The 25367-nt window shown below is 41.6% G+C and overlaps 1 protein-coding gene across 1 annotated transcript in view; it reads right to left on the bottom strand.

Moving 5' to 3' along the window:
* Positions 1 to 2384: 2384 nt before the first annotated feature.
* The window catches only part of LOC124040347 (bone morphogenetic protein 5-like), a 41814-nt gene continuing 18831 nt past the window's right edge, over positions 2385 to 25367 (bottom strand). Inside the window, exons 3-7 of the mRNA XM_046357471.1 lie at positions 16416 to 16564; positions 8764 to 8961; positions 8021 to 8097; positions 7484 to 7594; positions 2385 to 7274 (exon numbers count right to left, since the gene is read on the bottom strand). Coding sequence (XP_046213427.1) covers positions 7125 to 7274; positions 7484 to 7594; positions 8021 to 8097; positions 8764 to 8961; positions 16416 to 16564 — 685 coding nt within the window. The 3' untranslated portion in view covers positions 2385 to 7124. The remainder of the gene's footprint in view (positions 7275 to 7483; positions 7595 to 8020; positions 8098 to 8763; positions 8962 to 16415; positions 16565 to 25367) is intronic.

Below are 25367 nucleotides of genomic sequence, written 5' to 3'. Positions count from 1 at the left end.
ACGGTTCCGACCTAGAATATGTGGACAACTATAAATACCTAGGTGTCTGGCTAGACTGTAAACTCTCCTTCCAGACTCATATTAAACATCTCCAATACAAAATCATATCTAGAATCGGCTTTCTATTTCACTACAAAGCCTCCTTCACTCATGCCGCCAAACTTACCCTAGTAAAACTGATTATCCTACCGATCCTCGACTTCGGCGATGTCATCTACAAAATAGCTTCCAACACTCTACTCAGCAAACTGGATGCAGTCTATCACAGTGCCATCCATTTAGTTACCAAATCACCTTATACCACCCACCTCTGCGACCTGTATGCTCTAGTCGGCTGGCCCTCGCTACATATCCGTCGCCAGTCCCACTGGCTCCAGGTCATCTATAAGTTTATGCTAGGTAAATCTCCGCCTTATCTCAGTTCACTGGTCACGATAACAACACGTAGCACACGTTCCAGCAGGTATATCTCACTGGTCATGATAACAACACCCACCCGTAGCACACGTTCCAGCAGGTATATCTCACTGGTCATGATAACAACACCCACCCGTAGCACACGTTCCAGCAGGTATATCTCACTGGTCATGATAACAACACCCACCCGTAGCACACGTTCCAGCAGGTATATCTCACTGATCATCCCCAAAGCAACACCTCATTTGATAGCATTTCCTTCCTCTGCTTCCAGTAACTGGAACGAATTGCAAAAATCGCTGAAGTTGGAGACTTTTATTTCCCTCACCAACTTTAAACATCAACTATCTGAGCAGCTAACTGATCACTGCAGCTGTACATAGTCCATCTGTAAATAGCCCACCCAATCCACCTACCTCATTCCCATACTGTTTTTATTTAATTTAATTTTCTGCTCTTTTGCACACCAGTATCTCTACTTGCACATCATCATCTGTTCATTTATCACTCCAGTGTTAATCTGCTAAATTGAAATTATTCGCTCCTATAGCCCATTTATTGCCTACCTCCTCATGCCTTTTGCACACACTGTATATAGACTTTCTTTTCTCTACTGTGTCATTGACTTGTTTGTGTCATTGGCTTGTTTATTTTTTACTCCATGTGTAACTCTGTGTTGTTGTCTGTTTTACACTGCTTTGCTTTATCTTGGCCAGGACGCAGTTTCAAATGAGAACTTTTTCTTAACTAGCCTACCTGGTTAAATAAAGGTAAAATTTAAATAAATAAATAAAAGTATTGTTGTGATGAGGGCACCCTTTGGAAAGAGACCATGGTCTCAAGGAGTTTTCTCTGAATAAATAAAGAATAATACAAAAAAATACATAATAGTACTCACTAAAATAAAAAATACATCTGTTCAAGGTACAAAAACTAGTAACACTCAAGCAAAGAAAGACATAAAGAATGAAAGAAAGAGAGAGAGAAAGGTAGAAAGAGAGAAAGAAAGAAAAACACCCTACACAAACTTTAGCGGATTGTCATGGGTTGTTTTACTGCTGTTTTCAGAGCAGCCATTTTGTGGTGTGCCTCAGAAGTAAGGGGCTGTTGATGTGATGGGATTCAGAGCACCTCTGACTCACTGTGGGCTGTAATTCAACAGGAGGCCCTCCCGAGGGGAAGGAGGCAGTGTATCAATCTGCCCTCAGTATTGCAACTCCTTTCATGTGGTCAGGGGGTTTACGCTAAGAGGCCTCTATACTTGCTGAGAGTTCCTGAAAGTATGAGTTTATTCATGCTAGCCCCGTACGTTATAGAGAGGGAGAAATGTAGCTGGATTGGAAAGAATCCATGATATTAAACAGTAGATGGGATTGTAAGTGCTAGAAGTAATCATGCCAGGCAACAGGCCACAGGAATGCAAATCATCCTCCACGCCAAGAGTTAAGTTAGCAGGTGGCCTCTTCTATTCATTGAACATCAACACTTTACGATGGGAGCACACATAACATCTGGGCAGACTGGTCACTGCTTTAAATTAAGTGAAATATAGTCACTCAATGTTCTGCCATTTGGGAAAAAAAGCTATAAAAAGGGGTGACTGAGGGAAGAAAAAGTATAACTGAATACATGTCCTGTGTTTGGTGAAGGTCAATACAGTTGTGGCAATAAATATTCATCTTTAACCTAATCCCTTTGGTTATCTACCTTTCCAAGTGTACTGAACATCCCTGGGCAACCAAAGGACTTCAGGAAGCCTACTTGGACTGATTTGTTAGACCAGGGGTTGAATGCAAGAGCTATTCATCCCAGGTCCCTGCTCTCATTTCATAAATGAGCTGCTATGGTGAGATATTGCATTAGTTAGCGCATGCTCCTGTTGATAGAACCTTCTTCTGATTCGACTTAAGCCTGCTCATTTCATAGGTAGATGCTTACAGCTTTCAGAATAGAATGTGTGTGAGAAGTAGGTTAATATCACTTTATTCATACACAAGATCACCTTATTCATACACAAGATCACTTTTTTCATACACAAGATCACCTTATTCATACACAACATCACTTTTTTCATACACATGATCACCTTATTCATACACAACATCACTTTTTTCATACACATGATCACCTTATTCATACACAACATCACTTTATTCATACACAATATCACCTTATTCATACACAAGATCACCTTATTCATACACAAGATCACCTTATTCATACACAACATCACTTTATTTGTACACAATATTGTACACAATATTATTTATTTATTTATTTGTACACAGAAGATCCAATGGAAGAAAGACACACATACACACTCAGGTTGGAAAGGTTGGTGCGGGGGGCTGTTGTTGTTGTCGTGGAGCAGTTGTTGTTGGTGTTTAAGTGCCTTGCTCAAGGGCACAACGGCATGCAATGGCATCTATGATTTGATACCAGCAACCCTCCGGTTGCCAGCTTACTTCACGACAGATTTTTCCCATCAGACCCGGGATTCAATCTTGCAACCCTCCGGTTGCTTGTTCGCCTCTCTAACTGCTAGGCTCCCTGTTGCTAGGCTACTCTATAAACATTTTTTTTAAACTTTATGTACAGTGGCGTTTATTCATGGATGCCAAGGGAACACAGGCTTCCCCCAAAAATGAACGGGGAAAAAACGATATAAAATAATGTATATTTCGTCTCTCTGTGTTTCATAATTTTGATTCAATTCGCAAGAGACTGAATGTATCTCACTGGAGAAAGCATCTGAGCAAGCGAAACAGTGCCCCTCTCTCTGTCTCTGTATATGTAGCCCATGCTGTCTGGTCAAAAAGAGTATGACATTGTTGCCGCCCGCAGAATTGAATGCAAAAGGAAGCCAGAGAGCATTTGGTCTCTGTTGATAAAAACATAAAAGTAATAAAAGCCAATCAACATTGAGCTAAACTGAGTGAGCTCAACTGTGAAATTAGCCATGGATGGAGACACGGATTTGGACTTAATTATCCATACTGGCCAATGATTATAACATCGATTCTGATCCAACCATTAATTCATATTGTGCCCATGGCCTGAGGATGGTAGTTCAATATGCTGCTATATGTAGTAGGCTAACATTAACTAACTGGCTCATCATTGCCCATGAAAGGAAGTCAGGCTAGTGAGCAAGCATTTGAGCTCGGTAGTCTTGGAAAATATATATTGTGGTAACTCTCCGTGGTTCTAAATCATCAGTTATTTAGTAGTTGGAAAATGTTGTAAACATTAACTTGCTTGAATATGCTGTAGGTGATGTAACTGTTCGTATGCTTTGTGGACTTCACAGGACAAATGTTGCTCCCCGGTTTTGTGATGAAACAAAGGTGTAGTTGACTTTATTCTGCCACTGTCTTCTTAATGTCTGGGCCTTAGGCCTATATGTCACAGTGGCAAGGCATAACTGGTTATAGAGCAAACAATGCAAATATCACAACAAAAAGTTTTTTTCTGGCCTGGCTTCCTCAGTGATTTTACCCATGCACCGCACCGCTACTGTTTATGTATATTGCATAAACAAGAAGTTTGACTGAATCCTACTCTTGGTGTGTTAGTGGTTAATTAGGGACAAATTCCTCAATGGTTAACTATCTGTTCTTCATCCCATTTGAGCCAAGTGGGAGCTGGAATAGCAACTATGGCAAATAGCATTGCTTCTCTTTTCTCGAAGGATAGGACGCAATGTCAGTGGTCAAAAAAGTAAGTAGAACTGTCTTGAACTGAATTGTGTCTACAAAGTGTTTGTGTGTCACAGAGAAAACTGAATCCATTTAGATATTCTCCCTCTTGGCAGTTGTCGTTCTAATAGCGTGGATTTCCTAGCTAGTTGATTTAAAAGGTCACTTCTCTATGGAAACCCCGTGCTTTACCAACAGCTGCTTGGCGGGAATCATGATTAAGCGCTAGCAGAGACGAAAAAAGCATAACAACCATTGTGATCACACCACCGTAATTCAAACCCTGATGCTACTCATATACTTTGCATTAAACAATAATGTAGCAGTAGAACATTTGGTCAATGTATGGTCTAACCCGTACATTTATTTTATATTCTCCAAAATAGGAGGGATGCCTCTTTGGTGCCTAGTGACCATAGATCACTGCACACAGCAACAATATGATGGCGTAATCCTCCCTGTCAGGAGTCAGGAGAGAGCTCTGCTGAATCTCACAAAACAACTAAACATTAGCAGTCTGTCACTACGCAGCAGATGTACAGGCTCCCTGGGTGGACCCCTATGTTTATATCATACTTGTCAAACATTTATAAATCTCAGACGGTAGTCCGGCAACAGTGCATAAAACATCCATAGAATTCCAAACACTAATACACGAAGACAACTTGGATTTGAAAAACCTGAAGGCCTGCAGCTGGAGGACAAAAGAGAGTGTTTGTCAATGGAGTTTCTTTAAGGTGGGATTGGTGTTTTAAGCCTTTGGGGGTGGGGAAATTGTTATTTTCATGTTTAAACTGAACATCTTTTAAGGGATGTAAATTGTCTGTTTATTTTTTAATATGTATTGGTTGAGTTAATAATAAATTGAAAGTATTTGGAAACAATATTTTCAAAAAGATCATTTAATAATATGTAAACAACACTAACAATACAGTAACCTGTATTTTTCCCAAACATATATTACTCAAATTATGAAGCATAACAACATGACAATAATAATATAACATCAATAATAATACAAAAATAACAGTGATATAACCACAATTGGGCAAACAATGTATTTTCTCACACCTTGATCAAACCTGTCCCAAGCATGCATCCGCGTGCGCCATCGTGTGCATTTTGATTTAGTTTATCTCCACCATATGCGTTCATGACACGCAGGTTAAAATGCCAAAACCAACTGTGAACCAACTATATTAATTTGGGGACAAGTTGAAACACAAATGAAACATTCATGGACATTTAGCTAGCTTGCTGTTGCTAGCTAATTTGTCCTGGGAGATAAACATTGGCTTGCTATTTTATCTGAAATGCTAATGGTCCTATTTTTTTGCTGGATCTTTGTAGAGGACACACATACAAAATTGTGTGTCCTCTACTCCGACAATTAATTTTGTTGTCAGTTTGTCCGTTTTCTTTGATTAATCTCTCCTTGTTAATTATTCAATCACCCATGTGGGTTAGTATGGTCATGAAAACAAAAGAGTAGATGGGAGAGGCAGGACATGGAACCAAGTTCTGGCTACGCAGACGATCGTTGAAACATGCAAGCAGTTTGGATGAAATGAAATGATGATTGAACGTGTACATGATGTGTACATTTATTTTGCAACACTCGCGCACACAACGTGGCCGGTCTAGTCAGCATGTTAGGGATGTTTCATCCATTACGTATTGAATATGTAAAATATGAAAATATATACTGGCCATAAAGTACTTTTAAGAGCGCTACTGCACAACTTTTGCCTAATTTTCATATATTCCTATGGTTATTGAACTATGACATTTCAAGGGTCTGAGAATATAGCAGGCCAGTCCTCATGTTTTTTCAGTGAATGCTCTAGAAATATGTATTCAACAGAATGTAGCTATGGGATACTTTGGCATAGAGGAAGTACCTTTCAGCAGAACTTATTTGATATAAAACATGATATATACATATATTTTATAGCCAGAAGTCTAAGGATACCGTATAAACAACCACACGTTTTTCCAAACCCATTTTCATGATAGACTGAAGCCTGTGCACAGTGTAAATATGATTAACTTCAAGCCTGGAGGAAAAACTCAGAGTGTTATTCAAGGGGACCTATTTGAAATACTTCCTTTGCTCTTTTACGGCATACCTTTAATGTGATTTATGTTGTGCCAGGCTCTTACTCAGTCAATAACATCAATACGGATTCTGCTTTAACACGTCTGATGGATAAATCAAATACATTTTTTTGCAAGTTGCATAGGCTAGTATAGGTTATAATGTGCTTCATAATACAATGTCGATGCAATAATTGACACTATTTCTAGGTAAGATACTGTATTTTCAACTGCGATGTCATAAGATTTGACCTCATTTTACTGTAGCAGCATCTTGTAAATCTTTTCTGAGTGGTTAGAATGGTTTAAAACAATGGTTTGAAAATGAAACCTAATGTAACAGTTTGAAAAACAGTGCTTTACACTCTTAGAAAACGGGTTCCAAAACGGTTCTTCCGCCGTCCCCATAGAAGCACCATTTTGGGTTCAATGTAGAACCGTATGTGGAAAGGCTTCTATATGGAACCCCAAAAGGTTCTACCTGGGAAGAAAAGGGTTTCTTCAAATGGTTCTCCTATGGGGACAGCCGAAGAACCATGTTGGTAAAATGTGTATACTTAGTTGAACCGTATTCAATAACAATACGTCCAATAGATCCATATTGGATCGAGAAGTTTCCTTTTGCTAAGATGTACAACAAAATCCTACAACTATAACAACATACCTGTATATGTTTGATATGGCCTATAGGAGAGAGTGCCAAGTCATGTCTAATATACATGCACTCTAATTTCATATTCTAAGTCATATTCATTGTACAATGTTGAGTGTTTCCACAAAAATAGGGGAAATAAATAAGTTAATACAACTAATATATACATAATACTGTACATCACACCTCCAACCTATCTAAATCGATATTGTACTTTTTCCAGCAATACCACATATGTGAAATATAATGCTGCTTGCCTGTTAATGGCAACCACATGACCTGACGACCATGTTTCTGTATTTCTTGAGGATGACATTTGAGCTGTCATCAAAGTAAAGCACAGATATAGCGTTCAGCTTGGTCGGTGCACAGCATGGCTTTGGCACATTGTCAGGGAACATCAGATGGACCTGTGGAAGTGAACAGAAAAGACCGAGTAAAATATAAATGAAAATGACTGAAAGAAAGAAAGAAAGGACTGAGTATAGAAAGGAGATAGCATCAAAGCAGCAGTTTGAGAAGCTCATAAAATCTATATGGTGAGGGAATAATTATCACCATATTGTTAAAGACATTCAATATGAATTCAAATAAGTCACTTTTGAAGCTTTGCACTTACCAGAGTTTGCACAATGGCGTGATTTGTCGCATTCATATGTGCATTGAGTGGAAAAGAACATTCCCCATCGCAGTAAAAAGCAGCATAGCCTTCAGGTGCAATAATCCAGTCCTTCAAATAGAATTAAAAAAGACAAAATAAGCCTCAACGTGCTCCTCATTGAATATTGAAGACACTTCATGTGTTTTCTTTAGTCAGTCATCTGTCTGTTTCTCGTGAACTGCATTGAATACCATAAATAACAGTGTTGAAACTAACAGAGGTGTTTTTACAAACACACACATATTTGTAACACACATGTAACACACATATTATGATTCTGATATTTTTTTTTACTAATTGGTCTTTTGACCAATCAAATCAGCCATGAAAAAGAGCTGATGTCATTGGTCAGAAGACCAATTATTGGAGAAGGAAAAGAATTGGGCTGAATTGGGCTGTCTGTCTAAATGCAGCCTATGTGCCTTCTGCTCTGACATGCTTATGACAGTGTAGAATAGACATGGTAAGGTTGAAATGGTATTCCATCTTTCTTACCTGCCATCCTAAGTCTCGGAAGCTGACGTAAAGTTCATGCTTCTTGCAGGCTTGTTTCTGTTCACTGGTGTTATGATCTGAAAACAAGAAACATTCAATTAATCTGCAAGTTTACCGGTTTTTCATGCATCATTAGGCTTTTATTTTATTTTATTGATGCACCTGTGAGCACTATTATTATTTTGGACAATAGGAAACTAGAAAATTATTAGTGGAATGTTAACAAGCTGTTAACAGCAAATGGCAGCACCAACTCATTTCTAGTTATTACAGTAAATCGGCCACTGAAAGGGTCTTGACTGGGTGTCCCCAACGCACTGAAGCACATCAGTCCTAAACAGCTGTGGAGCTGAAGCAAGTGCACATAGACTTCTATAAAATGACAGCCAAATGAAACTAATTTATTGAGGGTCATTGGGGATGTTTTGTGTACTTTAGCTACAGTATTTATTTAAGGTGAGCGTTACATGTTAATATCCATGGACCATCCTGAGTTGAAGGAAGGGTAAAAGATTCACCAGGTAGGTTTATTATTTTGGAAAGCTGTGTGTTTTATATGGATCTATAGTACACGTGTAACTGCCAAAACAAGGCTAATTGGCAACAAGAAGCTGCTTGAGTAGACATAACTTCCTGGAGGGTAGACATAACTTCCTGGAGGGTAGACATAACTTCCTGCAGGGTAGACATAACTTCCTTCATGGAGGGTAGACATAACAATTATGATCGTTTAATATGCCCACCTCCACTTTTCGGTGCCTGTGATGATTCCTGTTGACCACCTGATTTGTTACGATTGTGATTCTTTTTCTTTCCACCAGCGGCCCTGACAGAGCGCAGCAATACCTCACTGGCCTTGAAGAATGAGACTAGGAACGGCTGTTTGGATTGTGGTCCATTCCTACCAACGATGCCAGCAGACTTTATGTTGATACTCCGTCCTTTAAAACAACAAGCAGTGTGAATAGCAGCAAACAGAAGCATACTTACATTCCTATCCAATCAAATGCAATGATCGGGGCACAACATAAGAGTTTATTTCCAAAAAGCACTGTCCACCAATCCTTCACATTTGTGTTTTTAGGATTGCATATGGATACTTTCATGTGTGTGTAAAATATTACTGTTCTCAGATGTTTCATTCATAGATTTTAGATGTATAGTTGAAGTTAGAAGTTTACATACACCTTAGCCAAATACATTTGAACTCAGTTTTTCACATTTAATCTTAGTAAAAAAATCCCTGTCTTAGGTCAGTTAGTATCACCACTTTATTTTAAGAATGTGAAATGTCAGAATAATAGTAGAGCAAATGATTTATTTCAGCCTTTATTTCTTTCGATCACATTCGAATTGGGTCAGAAGTTTACATACACTCAATTTGTATTTGGTAGCATTGCATTTAAATAGTTTACCTTGGGTCAAATGTTTCACAAGCTTCCCACAATAAGTTGGGTGAATTTTGGCCCATTCCTCCTGACAGAGCTGGTGTAACAGAGTATTGTAGGCCTCCTTTCTGGCGTATGCTTTTTCAGTTCTGCCCACAAATTTTCTATAGGATTGAGGTCAGGGTTTTGTGATGGCCACTCCAATACCTTGACTTTGTTGTCCTTAAGCCATTTTGCCACAACTTTGGAATTATGCTTTGGGTCATTGCCCATTTGGAAGACACATTTGCGACCAAGCTTTAACTTCCTGACTGATGTCTTGAGATGTTAATTCAATATATCCACATCATTTTCCTACCTCATGACACCATCTATTTTGTGAAGTGCACCAGTACCTCCTGCAGCAAAGCACCCCCACAACATGACGCTGCCACCCCCTTGCTTCATGGTCAGGATGGTGTTCTTCGGCTTGCTAGCCTCTCTCTTTTTCCTCTAAACATAACAATGGTCATTATGGCCAAACAGTTCTATTTTTGCTTCATCAGACCAGAGGAGATTTCTCCAAAAAGTACAATCTTTGTCCCCATGTGCAGTTGCAAACCGTAGTCTGGCTTTTTTATGGTGGTTTTGGAGCAGTGCCTTCTTCCTTGCTGAGCGGCCTTTCAGGTTATGTCGATATAGGACTCGTTTTACTGTGGATATATATACTTTTGTACCTGTTTCCTCCAGCATCATCACACGGTCCTTTGCAATTGTTCTGGGATTGATTTGCACTTTCCGCACCAAAGTACGTTCATCTCTAGGGGACAGAACACATCTCCTTCCTGAGCGGTATGACGGCTGCGTGGTCCCATGGTGTTTATACTTGCGTACTATTGTTTGTACAGATGAACGGGGCACCTTCAGGCATTTGGAAATTGCTCCCAAGGATGAACCAGATTTGTGGAGGTCCGCAATTTTTTTCTGAGGTCTCTGATTTCTTTTGATTTTCCAATGATGTCAAGCAAAGAGGCACTGAGTTTGAAGGTAGGCCTTGAAATACATCTAGAGGTACCCCTCCAATTGACTCAAATTATTATTATATTAGCCTATCAGACGCTTCTAAAGCCATGACATCATTTTCTGGATTTTTCCAAGCTGTTTAAAGGCACAGTCAATTTAGTGACCCACTGGAATTTTGAGACAGTGAATTATAAGTGAAATAATCTGTCTGGAAACAATTGTTGGGAAAATGACTTGTGTCATGCACAAAGTAAATGTCCTAACCGACTTGCCAAAACTATAGTTTGTGAACAAGACATTTGTGGAGAGGTTGAGAAACGAGTTTTAATGACTCCAACCTAAGTGCATGTAAACTTCCAACTTCAACTGTATATTTTGATTTTGTTTTGCAAAACGCTACAAAATGTATACGTTGTTTAGCTGGAATTTTTTATTTTTTATTTAACCTTTATTCAAGTCAGTTAACAGCAAATTCTTATTTGCATTGACAGCCTACCAAAAGGCAAAAGGCCTCCTGCGGGGATGGGGGCTGGAATGAAAAATAAACATGTATTAAATCAAAATATAGAACAAAACACACAACACGACAAGAGAGACAACACAACACTATATAAAGAGAGACTTAAGACAACAACATAGTATGGCAGCAACACATAACAGCACAACATGTTAGCAACACAATATGACAACAACATGGTTGCAACACAACATGGCAGCAGCACAACATGGTAGCAGCACAAAACAGGGTACAAACATTATTGGGCAAAGACAACAGCACAAAGGGCCAGAAGGTAGAGAAAACAATACATCACTTAAAGCAGCCACATCTGTCAGTAAGAGTGTACATGATTGAGTATTTGAATGAAGAGATTGAGATAAAACTGTCCAGTTTGAGTTTTTGTTGCAGCTTGTTCCAGTCGCTAGCTGCAGTGAACTGAAAAGACGAGAAATCCAGGGATGTGTGTGCTTTGGGGACCTTTAACAGAATGTGACTGGCAGAACGGGTGTTGTAAGTGGAGGATGAGGGCTGCAGTAGATATCTCAGATAGGGGGGAGTGAGCACTAAGAGGGTTTTATAAATAAGCATCAACCAGTGGGTCTTGCGATGGGTATACAGAGTGATGTGTCCTACAAGCAGCATTGTTGGCAAATCTGATGGCCGAATGGTAAAGAACATCCAGCTGCTCGAGAGCACCCTTACCTGCCAATCTATGAATTACATCTCCGTATACTAGCATGGGTAGGATGGTCATCTGAATCAGGGTTAGTTTGGCAGCAGGGGTGAAAGTGGAGCTATTACGATAGAGGAAACCAAGTCTAGATTTAACTTTAGCCTGCAGTTTTGATATGTGCTGAGACAAGGACAGTGTACCATCTAGCTATACTCCCAAGTACTTGTATGAGGTGACCACTTCAAGCTCTAAACCCTCAGAGGTTGTAATCACACCTGGGGGGAGAGGGGCTTTCTTTTTACCAAACCACAGGACCTTTGTTTTAAGGACAGATAAAGCTTTTTGGACACTAAGAAAGCCTTGTTGTAGAGCATTTAACACAAAATCTGGGGAGGGGCCAGCTGAGCATAAGACTGTATCCTCTGCATATAATTGGATGAGAGAGCCTCCTACTACCTGAGCTATGTTGTTGATGTAAATTGAGAAGAGCATGGGGTCTAGGATCGAGCTTTGGGGTGTACCTTGGTGACAGGCAGTGGCTGAAACAGCAGCTATTCTGATTTTATACACTACACTCTTTGAGAGAGGTAGTTAGAAAACCAGGACAAAGACCTTCTTGTCTACACCCATTCAGCATCATTCACACCCTCTTCAGTTTTAGCCCCACCCAGCTCTTAAGGGTTGTTCCGAATGTACTAACAGCAGCAGTCAAGCACCCGAGCTAACTTGTTAGCTACTTAAGTGAGAGAGAACAGCTCACTGAACATTACTCACCCTAGCAGAGCTAATTAGGCTGTAATGTTATCCAGAACATTGGTGACTGCAACTGTGTTACAAATTAGACATTTGTAATATCTGAAAATATGGCTAGCTAGAATATCTTAATGTCTTATCTTACATTATTCATGGATATGGAAGCGTCTCCTGTCGGATGCCATGGTTGCTCTTAGGTTGAAGATGTAATCCGGAGACATATTATATTCCACTGATTTCAAAACTCAGTCCTCCAGAAAGTGGAGAGCCACACTTATGCAGTTATAATACACAATACACTTTTAAAAAAGCCACGCTAGACAGGATTACTTAGACATATTGACCAGCTCAAATAGACAGAAGCACACTAAACTCAGCAAAAAAAGAAACTTCCCTTTTTCAGTCTTTCAAAGATAATTTGTAAAAATCCAAATAACTTCACAGATCTTTACCGTAAAGGGTTTAAACACTGTTTCCCATGCTTGTTCAATTAACCATAAGCGATTCATGAACATGCAGCTCTGGAACGGTTGTTAAGACACTAACAGCTTACAAACGGTAGGCAATTACGTTCAAAATTATTCAAATTTAGGGCACCAATGAGGCCTTTCTACTGACTCTTAAAAACACCAAAAGAAAGATGCCCAGGGTCCTTGCTCATCTGCATGAACGTGCCTTAGGCATGCTGCAAGGAGGCATGAGGACTGCAGATGTGGCCAGGGCTATAAATTGTAATGTCCGTACTGCGAGATGCCTGAGACAGGGCTACAGGGAGACAGGATGGACAGCTGATCATCCTCACAGTGGCAGACCACATGTAACAACATCTGCACAGGACCGGTACTTCCGAACATCACACCTGCAGGACAGGTATAGGATGGCAACAATAACTGCCTGAGTTACACGAGGAACGCACAATCCCTCCATCAGTGTTCAGACTGTCCACAGTAGGCTGAGAGAGGCTGGACTGAGTACTTGTAGGCCTGTTGTAAAGGCAGCTCCTCACCAGACATGCACAGCATTGAGATTGCCTGCAATGACAACAAGCTCAGTCCGATGATGCTGTGACACATCGCCCCACACCACGACTGTAACGGCACAAACCCACCGTCGCTGGACTAGACAGGACTGGCAAAAAGTGCTCTTCACTGACAAGCCACGGTTTTGTCTCATCTGGGGTGATACACTGAGGCGTTACACTGAGGTCTGCACTCTGGAGCGGAATCGATTTGGAGGTGGAGGGTCCGTCATTGTCACGTTCTGAACTTTATTTCCTTTGTTTTGTCTTTATTTAGTATGGTTGGGGTGGGCAGTCTATGTTTGTTTTTCTAGGTTTGGTTTCTGTTTCGGCCTAGTATGGTTCTCAATCAGAGGCAGGTGTCGTTAGTTGTCTCTGATTGAGAATCATACTTAGGTAGCCTGGGTTTCACTGTTGGTTTGTGGGTGTTTGTTTCCGTGTGTGTGTTTGTCGCCACACGGTAATGTTTAGTTTTTTGTAGGTTTCACATTATCGTTTATTGTTTTTGCTCGAGTGTTCATTTGTCTTTATTAAAATATCGCCATGAAAACTTACCACGCTGCATCTTGGTCCGATCCTTACTTCTGTTCAGACGAAGATCTGCCGTTACAGTCGTGGTGTGGGGCGATGTGTCACAGCATCATCGGACTGAGCTTGTTGTCATTGCAGGCAATCTCAATGCTGTGCATTACAGGGAAGACATCCTCCTCCCTCATGTGGTACACTTCCTGAAAGCTCATCCTGACATGACCCTCCAGCATGACAATGCCACCAGCCATACTGCTCGTTCTGTGTGTGATTTCCTGCAAGACAGGAATGTGTTCTGCATGGCCAGCGTAGAGCTTTGAGCACATATGGGACTTGTTGGATCGGAGGGTGAGGGCTCGGGCCATTCCCCCCAAAAATGTCCGGGAACTTGCAGGTGCCTTGGTGGAAGAGTGGGGTAACATATCACAGCAAGAACTCGGCAAATATTTTGCAGTCCATGAGGAGGAGATGCACTGCGGTACTGTTGATGGAATTTATAGCTTTAAAGGAATGATTAGAATACTCCACTCAGAAACCATATAATTGTAGAAATTGACTAGAATCATAAAGTTATAATTAATATTGTGTGTAGTTTTAGTCAGTCAAACAATATGTCTATTATAGCGTCTTGAGCACAGAATGTCTGAGCAATATTCGGTGCCGACCTGACTAGAGATTTGGGAGAGAATGGGACGTCTCAAGGACAAGGTCTCCCTAATCTCTGTCGGCTGGGTAGTGAGACAGTATGCGCGTCGGATACCTTCTGTTTTGTGTGGATGTATGTGTGTGCATATGTTTGCGTGAATGTGTGTGCGTATGTTTGTGTGAATGTGTGTGCGTATGTTTGTGTGAAGGTGTGCGTGAAAAGCCAGTATAAAATTAATTGTTTTGTACAACAGGCTAGCGTGCTCTCGTATATACATTTTCTGACTATTGTAGCTGGGCCTCCGTCTGATTAATTTCATCCAGTTTCTTACAAATTATGGGTTTCAGGCTGAGTAATTAATTCAATTGGGTTTATGAACATTGAGAACATAATTCTCGTGACAGATACTTAATGCAGCTGGTGGCCACACCAGATACTGACTGTTACTTTTGATTTTTAGCCCCCCAACTTTGTTCAGGGACACATTATCCCATTTCTGTTAGTCACATGTCTGTAGAACTTGTTCAGTTTATGTCTCAGTTGTTGAATCTTGTTATGTTCATTCAAATATTTACACGTTAAGTTTGCTGAAAATAAATGTTGTTGAAGGTGAGAGGACGTTTCTATTTTTGCTGAGTTCATATGGCAGAACAATCCCAACTCATCTCTCGGCAAGTCCGGCCCACTCATTATCTCAGCCAATCATGGCTAGTGGGAGGGTTGCTCACTATTTCTGTGGCTCAACCAACTAGACTCGTAATTTAACAATTTTATTTGTATTTACAGATTGCATACACGTTTGTTATTAAGGCAAATGAAAGCTCACATGTCCGAGAAGGCATTTCTGCCAAGAACGCATTTTGATAAAAATGTTTACGTCCAAACGGCTCTCCTGTGAAGTAGTGACCCGCGACATATGCCTAGTTTCCTGAAATGAGTTACATTTTACTGTGATATGTGGCTGTCTTACCTAGCTATCTTAAGATGAATGCACTAACTGTAAGTTGCTGTGGATAAGAGCAACTTGCGTTCTTGGCAGAAATGTCTTCTCGAACATGTGAGCTTTCATGTGCCTTAATAACAAACATGTATGCCATCTGTAAATACAAATAAAATAGTTAACCTCTATGAGGAACGGGCTTCTCAGGATGATCAAACACATGAAGAGGATCTATCCTTAACTTTCATTTATTATTAGGAAAGTCAGTTAAGAACTAATTTTTATTTACAATGACAGCCTACCCCAGCCAAACACAGACTACACTGGGCCAATTGTGCACCACCCCATGGGACTCCCAATCACAGCCAGATGTGATAGAACCTGTATTTGAACCAGGGACTGCAGTTATATCTCTTGCACTGAGACAGAGTGCCTTAGACCACTGATCCACTTGGAAGCCCATGAAGCCAAGCAACACGTGTTGGGTTAAATGCGGAAGACACATTTCAGTTAAAGGTATTCAGTTGTGCAACTGACTAGGTATCCCCCTTTCCCCTTTCCCCAGGGCTCAGTTCTCCTCCCCTGTTCTCTCTCTAGACCACGACCAAGTCACAGGGCTCTGTTTTCTCTTCACAGGGCTTATCCTACATTTGCTATGCAGAAGGCAAACAGCTCTGTCTGTCCTTCTCTCATCTGACATACAGGTTATGATATGGTACAGTATGTATCTCTTCATGGTAAACATCAACATCACAACCTCAAACCTTGACAATAAAGACCTAAACTCTCCTCTATGGACAGCTGTGTCTACCTACAAAATGGCAAAGAACTTGGTTGTGACTTTGGAAGACCAGTTTTGGGGTAACTACAAAGTTTAACTGCCATTTGCTTTTCTATATGTATTTCCCAGCAACAACAAAGGCTGAAGAAAAGTAATGCTTCCATTACCATCCATAGTTTCAACAGAGAGCTGCAGACCCATGTTCTGCAGTGGATTCAGCACCCAGTGGTTACTGGTAGCTGTGATATCAAAGACCAGCCAACCCCCATCAGAGGCCTTGATCTTTTTGGAATCCAACAAGAACGTCTCTGCATCCCTGTTGAGGAAGAAATACATAGAAAATCAATAAAAAAATAACAGGTGAATGCATGTGATCACTTGACCCGCAAAGCAATGCACATACATTATTACGTGTAATAGTTTGATTTATTGAATAAAAAAGATTTGGCACAGTGGTGATATAATTGATGGGCCTTCCTCTCCTCTTTAAGCTCTGGAACTAATCATGAAATTCCTGTCATTACGCGTTAATTTTGTTAAAACTTGCACGGGGCCACACAAAGAGAGAACATGCTTCCTCTGTGTCATTTAGACTTGGAAGCAGAAGAACAGTTAAGGAGGCCCTGACACACCATATTGGAAATTATTATAGAAACAAAGTACCATTGAATAATCCCTACTGGATACAATTTGTTCCATCTTTCTCTCTCAGATCTGAGCCAAAAACATCCTTTGACAAACATGTATCTTGCTAGTTACATTTATTGATCCCATTTGCTCTGTCCTTTGAGCCCCATACTTTGAAGTAAATTCTTCTGAAATACAGGCACGCAACTTTCACTGGGGACTGGGGGTCATGTCGCCCCTACATTCTGAAATTACATTTCAAACTCAAATAAAATCGAATCAATTTTATTGGTCACAATCATGTGTTTAGCAGATGTTATTGCGAGTGTAGCGAAATGCTTGTGCTTCTAGTACTGACAGTGCAGCAATAACAAGTAATATCTAACAATTCCACAATAAATACCTAATGGAATCATTTACATTCTGAAATTACATCTCTGTCCCCCCCAGTTTTATCATTGCAATATGATACAAAACAGCGGCAACGGTGTGTTTAGAACGACGTGGACGCCTCGGAGAGGTCCACTAGGCTGTTTGGAGTGTTCAGCAAGCTGGAATTAGGACCATCCGGACACCACAGAGGGGGCGGACAGGCTGTGTAAAAGGCAAAGGAACTGGAAGGCTGGTTGGACCAACACCAGAGAGTTGAACATAGGCAGCTGCTGTCAGTGTGTTACACTTTTTTTCCAAGTTGTAAAAGCAAGCAGAGCAGAAACTGGCTACTCTTTAGTTGACTGATGTAGCTGGTAAGGTAACTGCTGTTTAACTTAACAGAATAAAACAAAACTAGTGTTTATATGCAGTGCTGAGCTATTAGCTAGTGTGACTGACATAACATTTGCTAAAGTTTCATCCTCTCTCGACTGAGGTGAATGAATTAGCTGCACTAGCTAGTAGCTACCATAGCCAGGTCAGCTCTAGCCTCTAGCTGTCTGTCAAATTGCGATATGAGGTCCCTATTATAACTATATAACAGCAGTTGCTTGTATGTACAGTATTTTTGGGCCTACCTGTAAGGAGTGGGAAGATTTTCAGACCAAGAAATATGGGTTATCAATATTTAGGCCTATTTCTAGGCAATGTAGTACACTAATTAGGAAGTATATTTTCTTGGAAAGATAACTGCCCAGTGCTTCTCTGCCCATGCATAGGCTATAGCCTACTCTATTTAATTGAGACCACAAGTGCACCTAACCTCAGGTACTGTATGGCTACTGAACTTGAAGCAGCAAGAATGATGACAGCGACACTTGCTATTTTTTTGCAGAGTCCTATATGATATAGCCTACCTTTTAGGAGGACCATTTGCAGGCATTGACAAATAAATGGGTAATCAATGCTTATTGAAAAAGAAAAGGCGCAACCCTCGCTCACCATAGTAGCCTAACCAATGTGCGTATTGTGCCTTTTTCTTTTCAGTGATGATTATATTTTTGGATTGCACTTCAACTCACGTTGGTGGAGCACCCTCCACTTCGTTCCATTACCAATATTTATTTACAGACACTGTGGTAAACTACAGTCTAATCATATTTAAGTTAACAGCCACGTGATTCTCTGCCCATGTATGCAGCTTAGTTTATTTCAATGAGACCACACATTCTAGATGCACTTGAACTCTCACGCCCAACTAGGAGAGGTAGGCTACTAAAGTTGAAGCACCATATTCTGAGTGTGTGAGTAATGCGGAAAAATATGTGCTTTTAAACCTCTCTTGGGTAGGGGGCAGTATTTTGACATCTGGATGAAAAGCATGCACAAAGTAAACTACTTGTTACTCTGCCCAGAAGCTAGGATATGCATATAATTGGTATATTTGGATAAAAAACACTCTAAAGTTTCTGAAACTGTTAAAATAATGTATGTGAGTATAACAGAACTGATTTTGCAGGCGAAACCCCGATGACAAACCATCCAGGGGAAAAAACAATTGACATCATAGGATTTTCCAATGGATTTCTATGGGATACCCTTATTATTAGGAACCTGGTTGCAGTTCCTATGGCTTCCACTAGATGTCAACAGTCTTTAGAAATTGTTCAATGTTTTTCTTTTGAGAAATGAAGAAGTAGTCCTACTCATTGTATGTGTCACTCCAGGTGGACTCGACGGTTTTGGTGCGCGTGAACTGGAGCGCGCTTCACTTTGTATTTATCCGGTATTAGAAACCGTTTATTCCGTCTTAAATTTGATTGATTATTTACATTTTAGGCTACCTGAGGTTGGATTAGGAACGTTGTTTGAAATGTTTGGACCAAGTTTACAGGTAACTTAGATACTGCGTAGGCATGTTGGGCGAGTTGAAACCGGTGTATTTCTGAATCAAGCGAGCCAAATAAATAGACCTTTTTGGGACATAAAGAAGGACATTATCGAACAAAATGACAATTTGTGATGTTTCTGGGACATGATGTTTCTTGGAGTGCCAACAGAAGAAGATCTTCAAAGGTAAGGCATTAATTATATCGCTATTACTGACTTATGTGTCGCACATTCCTGGTTGAAAAAAGATTTTCATGTGTTTCTATGCGGGGCGCTGTCCTCAGATAAACGCATGGTGTGCTTTTGCCATAAAGCCATTTTGAAATCTGACACAGCAGCTGGATTAACAAGAAGTTAAGCTTTTTTTAAATGTATAACACATATATTTTCAAGAATGTTAAAAATTTGAATTTAGTATTTTTGAATTTCACGCTCTGCAATTTCACCAGATGTTGGCCAGGTGGGACGGTAGCGTCCCACCTGGCCAACAAGAAGTTAATACAATACAATAGGCTAACGCATACAAAGCAGAAAGAGGACCGTTTCCAAATAATCTGTGGGACAAGAAAAATATTTTCATCCCAAAGTCATTTGTCTGACCGCCTGCAGCATGAAAAATGCAGACCGCACCGCAATGATCTCTGTCAGTTCCTGTAGGCATCCCCCGGGAATGCAGCCCTCTAGTGCACAGACAGTACACAATATTGCTCATGATGTCTTAGCAGGATCAGATGGTGACATGGGTCAGGGAAGACTAATCTACAGAGCTCAGGTGAATTTTGCAGTATATTAACAATATCAGTGAATGATACAAAGTTCCATCTTGAATTGATGGGTAGACCTACAGTAGCCACAGGACAGCAACTTAAAGCTATAGTCTGAGATCTGGGAATGATGGTCATTTCAATTATTGAACAATTTATTATATTCTTGGATAACATCATGTATAAATATACACCAAGGTAATTCGTTGTCATGCCTCATCTTAGGAGGATCAGATGGTGACAGGGGTCTCAGCAGAGTCAGGCAGCCTGGGAAAACCAGTCTGTGATGGAGCTGAGGTGAAGTTTTGCCGATACAACACGATATTCTCTCTGTGCAGCAAACACTGGACAAGCCACATACGGTTTCCAAACTGTATAAAGGGTTGAAAGAGGCTTTGTCTGATGTCACAAAACATTCTGAAACAAAAATGTGAAGAAGACCAATGGGCAGGATTCACAAAACCTTCTTAAGAAGAAATTTCTTCGTAACAGCCATTTTTTCTCCTTAACATTAGACTTAAGAATAAAGTTAAGAAAAATTGCTATTCCTCAATTAAGTTATTGGAAATGTTCTTAAGGTTTTTCCTAAATGTCTTTTTAAGAAAAAAGTCGAAAAGAAATGGGATTCTTGAAAATAATGCTTTAGAATTTCTTCTTGGAAATGTACTTAACTTTAGAACAGTTTAAACCCTTGAGACAAATGGATACTTTTGTAACCATGAATGTTTTCTTGCACCACAGACACAGTTGGCTAACGGATACAAATTAAACATGCATTATCTAGCTAGCTAGTAATTAACAACATATTACAATATTCTAGAAGTGTTAAATAGCTAATGCTATCTCGTCAATTTGCAAAGAAGAACACGGCTAACTTAGCTAACGTTAACGTTGTTAGCTATGTTGGCTATAATGTCTTTACACGTTAGCTAGCTAACATATCTAACTAATTTACCGGTTGCGCAGTCCGTCTACCACCATCTCTATGATGGACGACACCTTCTCCTCCAGCTGGTCCACATGAATGGTCTCTCAGCTCCCTTCTTCTTAGCAGCCGACTTGATGTCGGGCCACTTCTTTACGGCGTCACTGTCCCTTGCCATACCCCCGACGGCAGAGACAGACTCAGCCACTCTCGCCCATCCTTTCTTTTTGGTCTCTGCAGTGACCACACAGTTATCAAGTCTCACCAATAGCAACCTTTTCCTGGCTGCTATTTCCTCCACCATCGTTTCAATCTCTTTTTTTGGTTATCAATTTTTGATTTTGATATAGTTAGTCTGATGGCAATAATGTGTGAAAAATAACCAAATAACCAAATCTGATCATCCCTGTCACATAGGCTTATTGACTGGTTTCAAGCCCGTCACTAATGTCAAAGCCCTCAAATGAATTACTTAAAAATCATACAATGCGATTTTCAGAATTTTTGAAATTACAGACCTCTCTACATGCTTTGTAAGTAGGAAAACCTGCAAAATCAGCAGTGAATCAAATACTTGTTCTCCCCACTGTATATACAAAACATTAAGATCACTTGCTCTTTCTGTGACATAGGTGACCAGGTGAATCCAGGTGAAAGCTATGATCCCTTATTGACGTCAAATTTAATGAGCTCTTCAGTAAGACCATTCTACTGCCAATGTTTGTCTATGGAGATTGCATGATTGTGGGCTCGAATTTATACACCTGTCAGCAATGGGTGTAGCTGAAATAGCCAAATCCATTCATTTGAGGGGGATTCGATATGCTTTTGATAGAATTAGATTACTTCCCCAAAAATGTTTTTATTTTGTCTTTGGCAATAGCAGGTTGTAACTCAGCCTCTGAATATCAACTAAACAAAACAATGATATCAATATGTATCTGAGTAACGTCTTTCCTGGGTATTTTACACTTTGTTTCTAGCATAAAGCATCGCAAACCAAAGCGCTGTTATAGATCACTTTATATAATCGGATCAGTTTTATTTGAATCAAAATCTTAAGCTAACAAAGGGTAGGCTTTTAGACATTTTCTTTAATAAAAGGTCAGCCTATTGGATACCCTCTCATACCCCCTCAATTCAAGTCTTGGTTTAAACTTAACAGCCTTTCACTGGCACAGAGGTAGGCTTTTTAAAGAGTACAATATGGGTGGAGGAATTTACCAACAACTCTATGGATATAGCAGCATATAGCCTAATTTTGTTTGTTTCTTATTTCTTAAATAGGAAGAAATAGGGTCAACACAAAGCCCTCTTGTTGTTAGTAAAGTCTAATTTAAATGAAGACGGTTGAAATTAATTATGCTTACTTGAATTTGCCTACTTTCATCACCCTGAGCTGTCCATTTCTGATTGATTGTGGCGCGGCTGCTAATTCGAAGTTTAAGCACCACAATGTAAGTTACTCCAATCTGGCTTATTGTCAATGACTCTGATAAATACACTACTGTTCAAAAGTTTGGGGTCACTTAGAAATGTTTTTGAAAGAAAAGCATTTATTGTCCATTAAAATAACATCAAATTGATAAGAAATACAGAGTAGACTTTGTTAATGCTACCCACCATTGCGACCTGTACGCTCTCGTTGGCTGGCCCTCGCTTCATACTCATCGCCAAACCCACTGGCTCCATGTCATCTACAAGACCCTGCTAGGTAAAGTCCCCCCTTATCTCAGCTCGCTGGTCACCATAGCATCACCCACCTGTAGCACACGCTCCAGCAGGTATATCTCTCTAGTCACCCCCAAAACCAATTCTTTCTTTGGCCGCCTCTCCTTCCAGTTCTCTGCTGCCAATGACTGGAACGAACTACAAACATCTCTGAAACTGGAAACACTTATCTCCCTCACTAGCATTAAGCACCAACTGTCAGAGCAGCTCACAGATTACTGCACCTGTACATAGCCCACCTAAAATCTACCATTCCAGTGTTTTACTTGCTATTTTGTATTTACTTTGCCACCATGGCCTTTTTTGCCTTTACCTCCCTTATCTCACCTCATTTGCTCACATCGTATATAGACTTGTTTATACTGTATTATTGACTGTATGTTTGTTTTACTCCATGTGTAACTGTGTCGTTGTTTGTGTCGAACTGCTTTGCTTTATCTTGGCCAAGTCGGAATTGTAAATGAGAACTTCCTCCCTCTCCCATCGATGGAGGAACGGGTTCTCCACCACACCACCGTCCTCCATCGGATCGGATCCGCGATGGATCAAGCGATGGAGAGAATGGACAGATGGGAGAGGAGTGGTCTCCTCTCTCCACCTTCGGCATCAACGGTTCCAGACTCCCCATCTCCCGACTCCAGCACCCCCCATTTGACGCTACCGAGGGCTTATGATGGAGTGGCGGTGGGTTGCCAGGGGTTTCTGCTTCAGCTGGAGCTATACCTGGCCACCATCAGACCCACTCCCTCAGGAGCAGAGAGGGTGAGTGTCCTCATTTCCTGCCTCACGGGTCGTGCTCTGGATTGGGCGAATGCAGTCTGGAATGGCCCAGACTCAGCGCGGGAGCACTCCACAGAGTTTTCCTGCCGCTTCCGTGCCGTGTTTGATCACCCTCTAGACGGCCGAGCGGTGGGAGAACGACTATTTCATCTCAGGCAGGAGAGGAGGAGCGCCCAGGATTACGCGCTGGAATTCCGGACCTTGGCAGCCGGATCTGGGTGGAACAACAGGGCCCTTATGGACCACTACAGGTGTAGTCTCCGAGAGGATGTCCGCCGGGAGCTAGCGTGTCGGGACACCACTCTGTCACTGGATCAGCTGATTGACATGTCTATTCGACTGGATAATCTGCTGGCTGCCCGCGGGCGTTCAGAGAGGGTTCTGTGCGTTCCACCACCCAGCCCCTCCGCTCCCATTCCAATGGAGTTGGGAGGGGCTGCGCCGAGGGGTACCAGAGGAGGAGGCTTTCCCTGCACCAACTGTGGTCGGAGAGGACACACATCTGATCGGTGCTGGGGGGGTCCGTCTGGGAGTAGAGATGGCAAGCGGAACGCTTCTCGGTCACCCCAGGTGAGTCAGCATCAAACTCACCCAGAACCCCTTGTTGGCCACATGTTTGTCTTAACCTTTTTCCTTCACTTTTTCCCCTCTTCCCAGCATAGGGCGCTAGTCGATTCAGGCGCAGCTGGGAACTTTATGGATCGCGGACTCGCCCTTAAGTTAGGGGTTCCGCTGGTGCCGATAGATTCTCCTTTCCCCGTGCACTCCCTAGATAGCCGGCCATTAGGGTCAGAGATGGTCAGGGAGACCATGGTCCCACTGGACATGGTGACGCAGGGGAATCATAGGGAGCGTATCAGTTTCTTTATTATTGATTCGCCTGCGTTTCCAGTGGTGCTGGGGACTCCCTGGCTGGCACGGCACAATCCTAAAATTTCGTGGAGACCGGGGGTTCTCCAGTGGTGGTCAGAGGAGTGTTCTGGAAGGTGTTTGGGAGTTTCCATCGGTGCCACGTCGGTGGAGAGTCCAGACCAGGGTTCCACAGTGTGCATTCCCCCCGAGTATGCCGATTTGGCAATCGCTTTCAGTAAAGTGAAAGCGACTAAATTACCACCTTATCGACCGGGAAGGGATTGTAAGATAGATCTCCAGGTAGACGCTGCGCTTCCCAAGAGTCACCTGTACCCGCTGTCCCAGGAGGAGACGTTGGCAATGGAGACATATGTCACGGAGTCGCTGGGACAGGGGTACATTCGGCCCTCCAATTCACCCGTCTCCTCAAGTTTCTTTTTTGTGAGGAAAAAGGAGGGAGGTTTGCATCCGTGTATCGATTATAGAGGTCTAAACGCCATCACAGTGGGGTATAGTTACCCTCTACCTCTCATCGCTACGGCGGTGGAATCGTTCCACGGAGCGCAGTTCTTCACAAAACTGGATCTCAGGAGTGTGTATAGTCTGGTGCGTATTCGGAAGGGAGACGAGTGGAAAACCGCATTTAGAACTACATCCGGCCACTATGAGTACCTCGTCATGCCGTATGGGTTAAAAAATGCTCCAGCCGTTTTTCAATCTTTTGTAGACGAGATTCTCAGGGACCTGTGTGGGCAGGGAGTGGTTGTTTATATCGATGGCATTCTGATCTACTCGGCCACTCACACCGCGCATGTGTCTCTGGTGCGCAAGGTGCTTGGTAGACTGCTGGAGCATGACCTATACGTCAAGGCTGAGAAATGCGTGTTCTCTAAACGAGCCGTCTCTTTTCTGGGATATATCGCATTTCCACCTCGGGGGTAGTGATGGAGGGTGACCGCATTAGGGCCGTGCGTAATTGGCCGACTCCAACCACGGTAAAGGAGGTGCAGCAGTTTTTGGGTTTTGCCAACTACTACCGGAGGTTTATATGGGGTTTTGGCCAGATAGCGGCTCCCATTACCTCACTGCTGAAGGGGGGCCCGGTGCGGTTGCAGTGGTCAGCAGAGGCGGACGGAGCATTCAACAAGTTGAGGGCGCTGTTCACTGATGCGCCCGTG

Source organism: Oncorhynchus gorbuscha, linkage group LG07 (assembly GCF_021184085.1).
Source record: "Oncorhynchus gorbuscha isolate QuinsamMale2020 ecotype Even-year linkage group LG07, OgorEven_v1.0, whole genome shotgun sequence".
In the NCBI taxonomy this organism is placed as follows: domain Eukaryota; kingdom Metazoa; phylum Chordata; class Actinopteri; order Salmoniformes; family Salmonidae; genus Oncorhynchus; species Oncorhynchus gorbuscha.
Note: the sequence above shows the minus strand (reverse complement) of the source record. Positions and strands in the feature narration are given on the sequence as shown.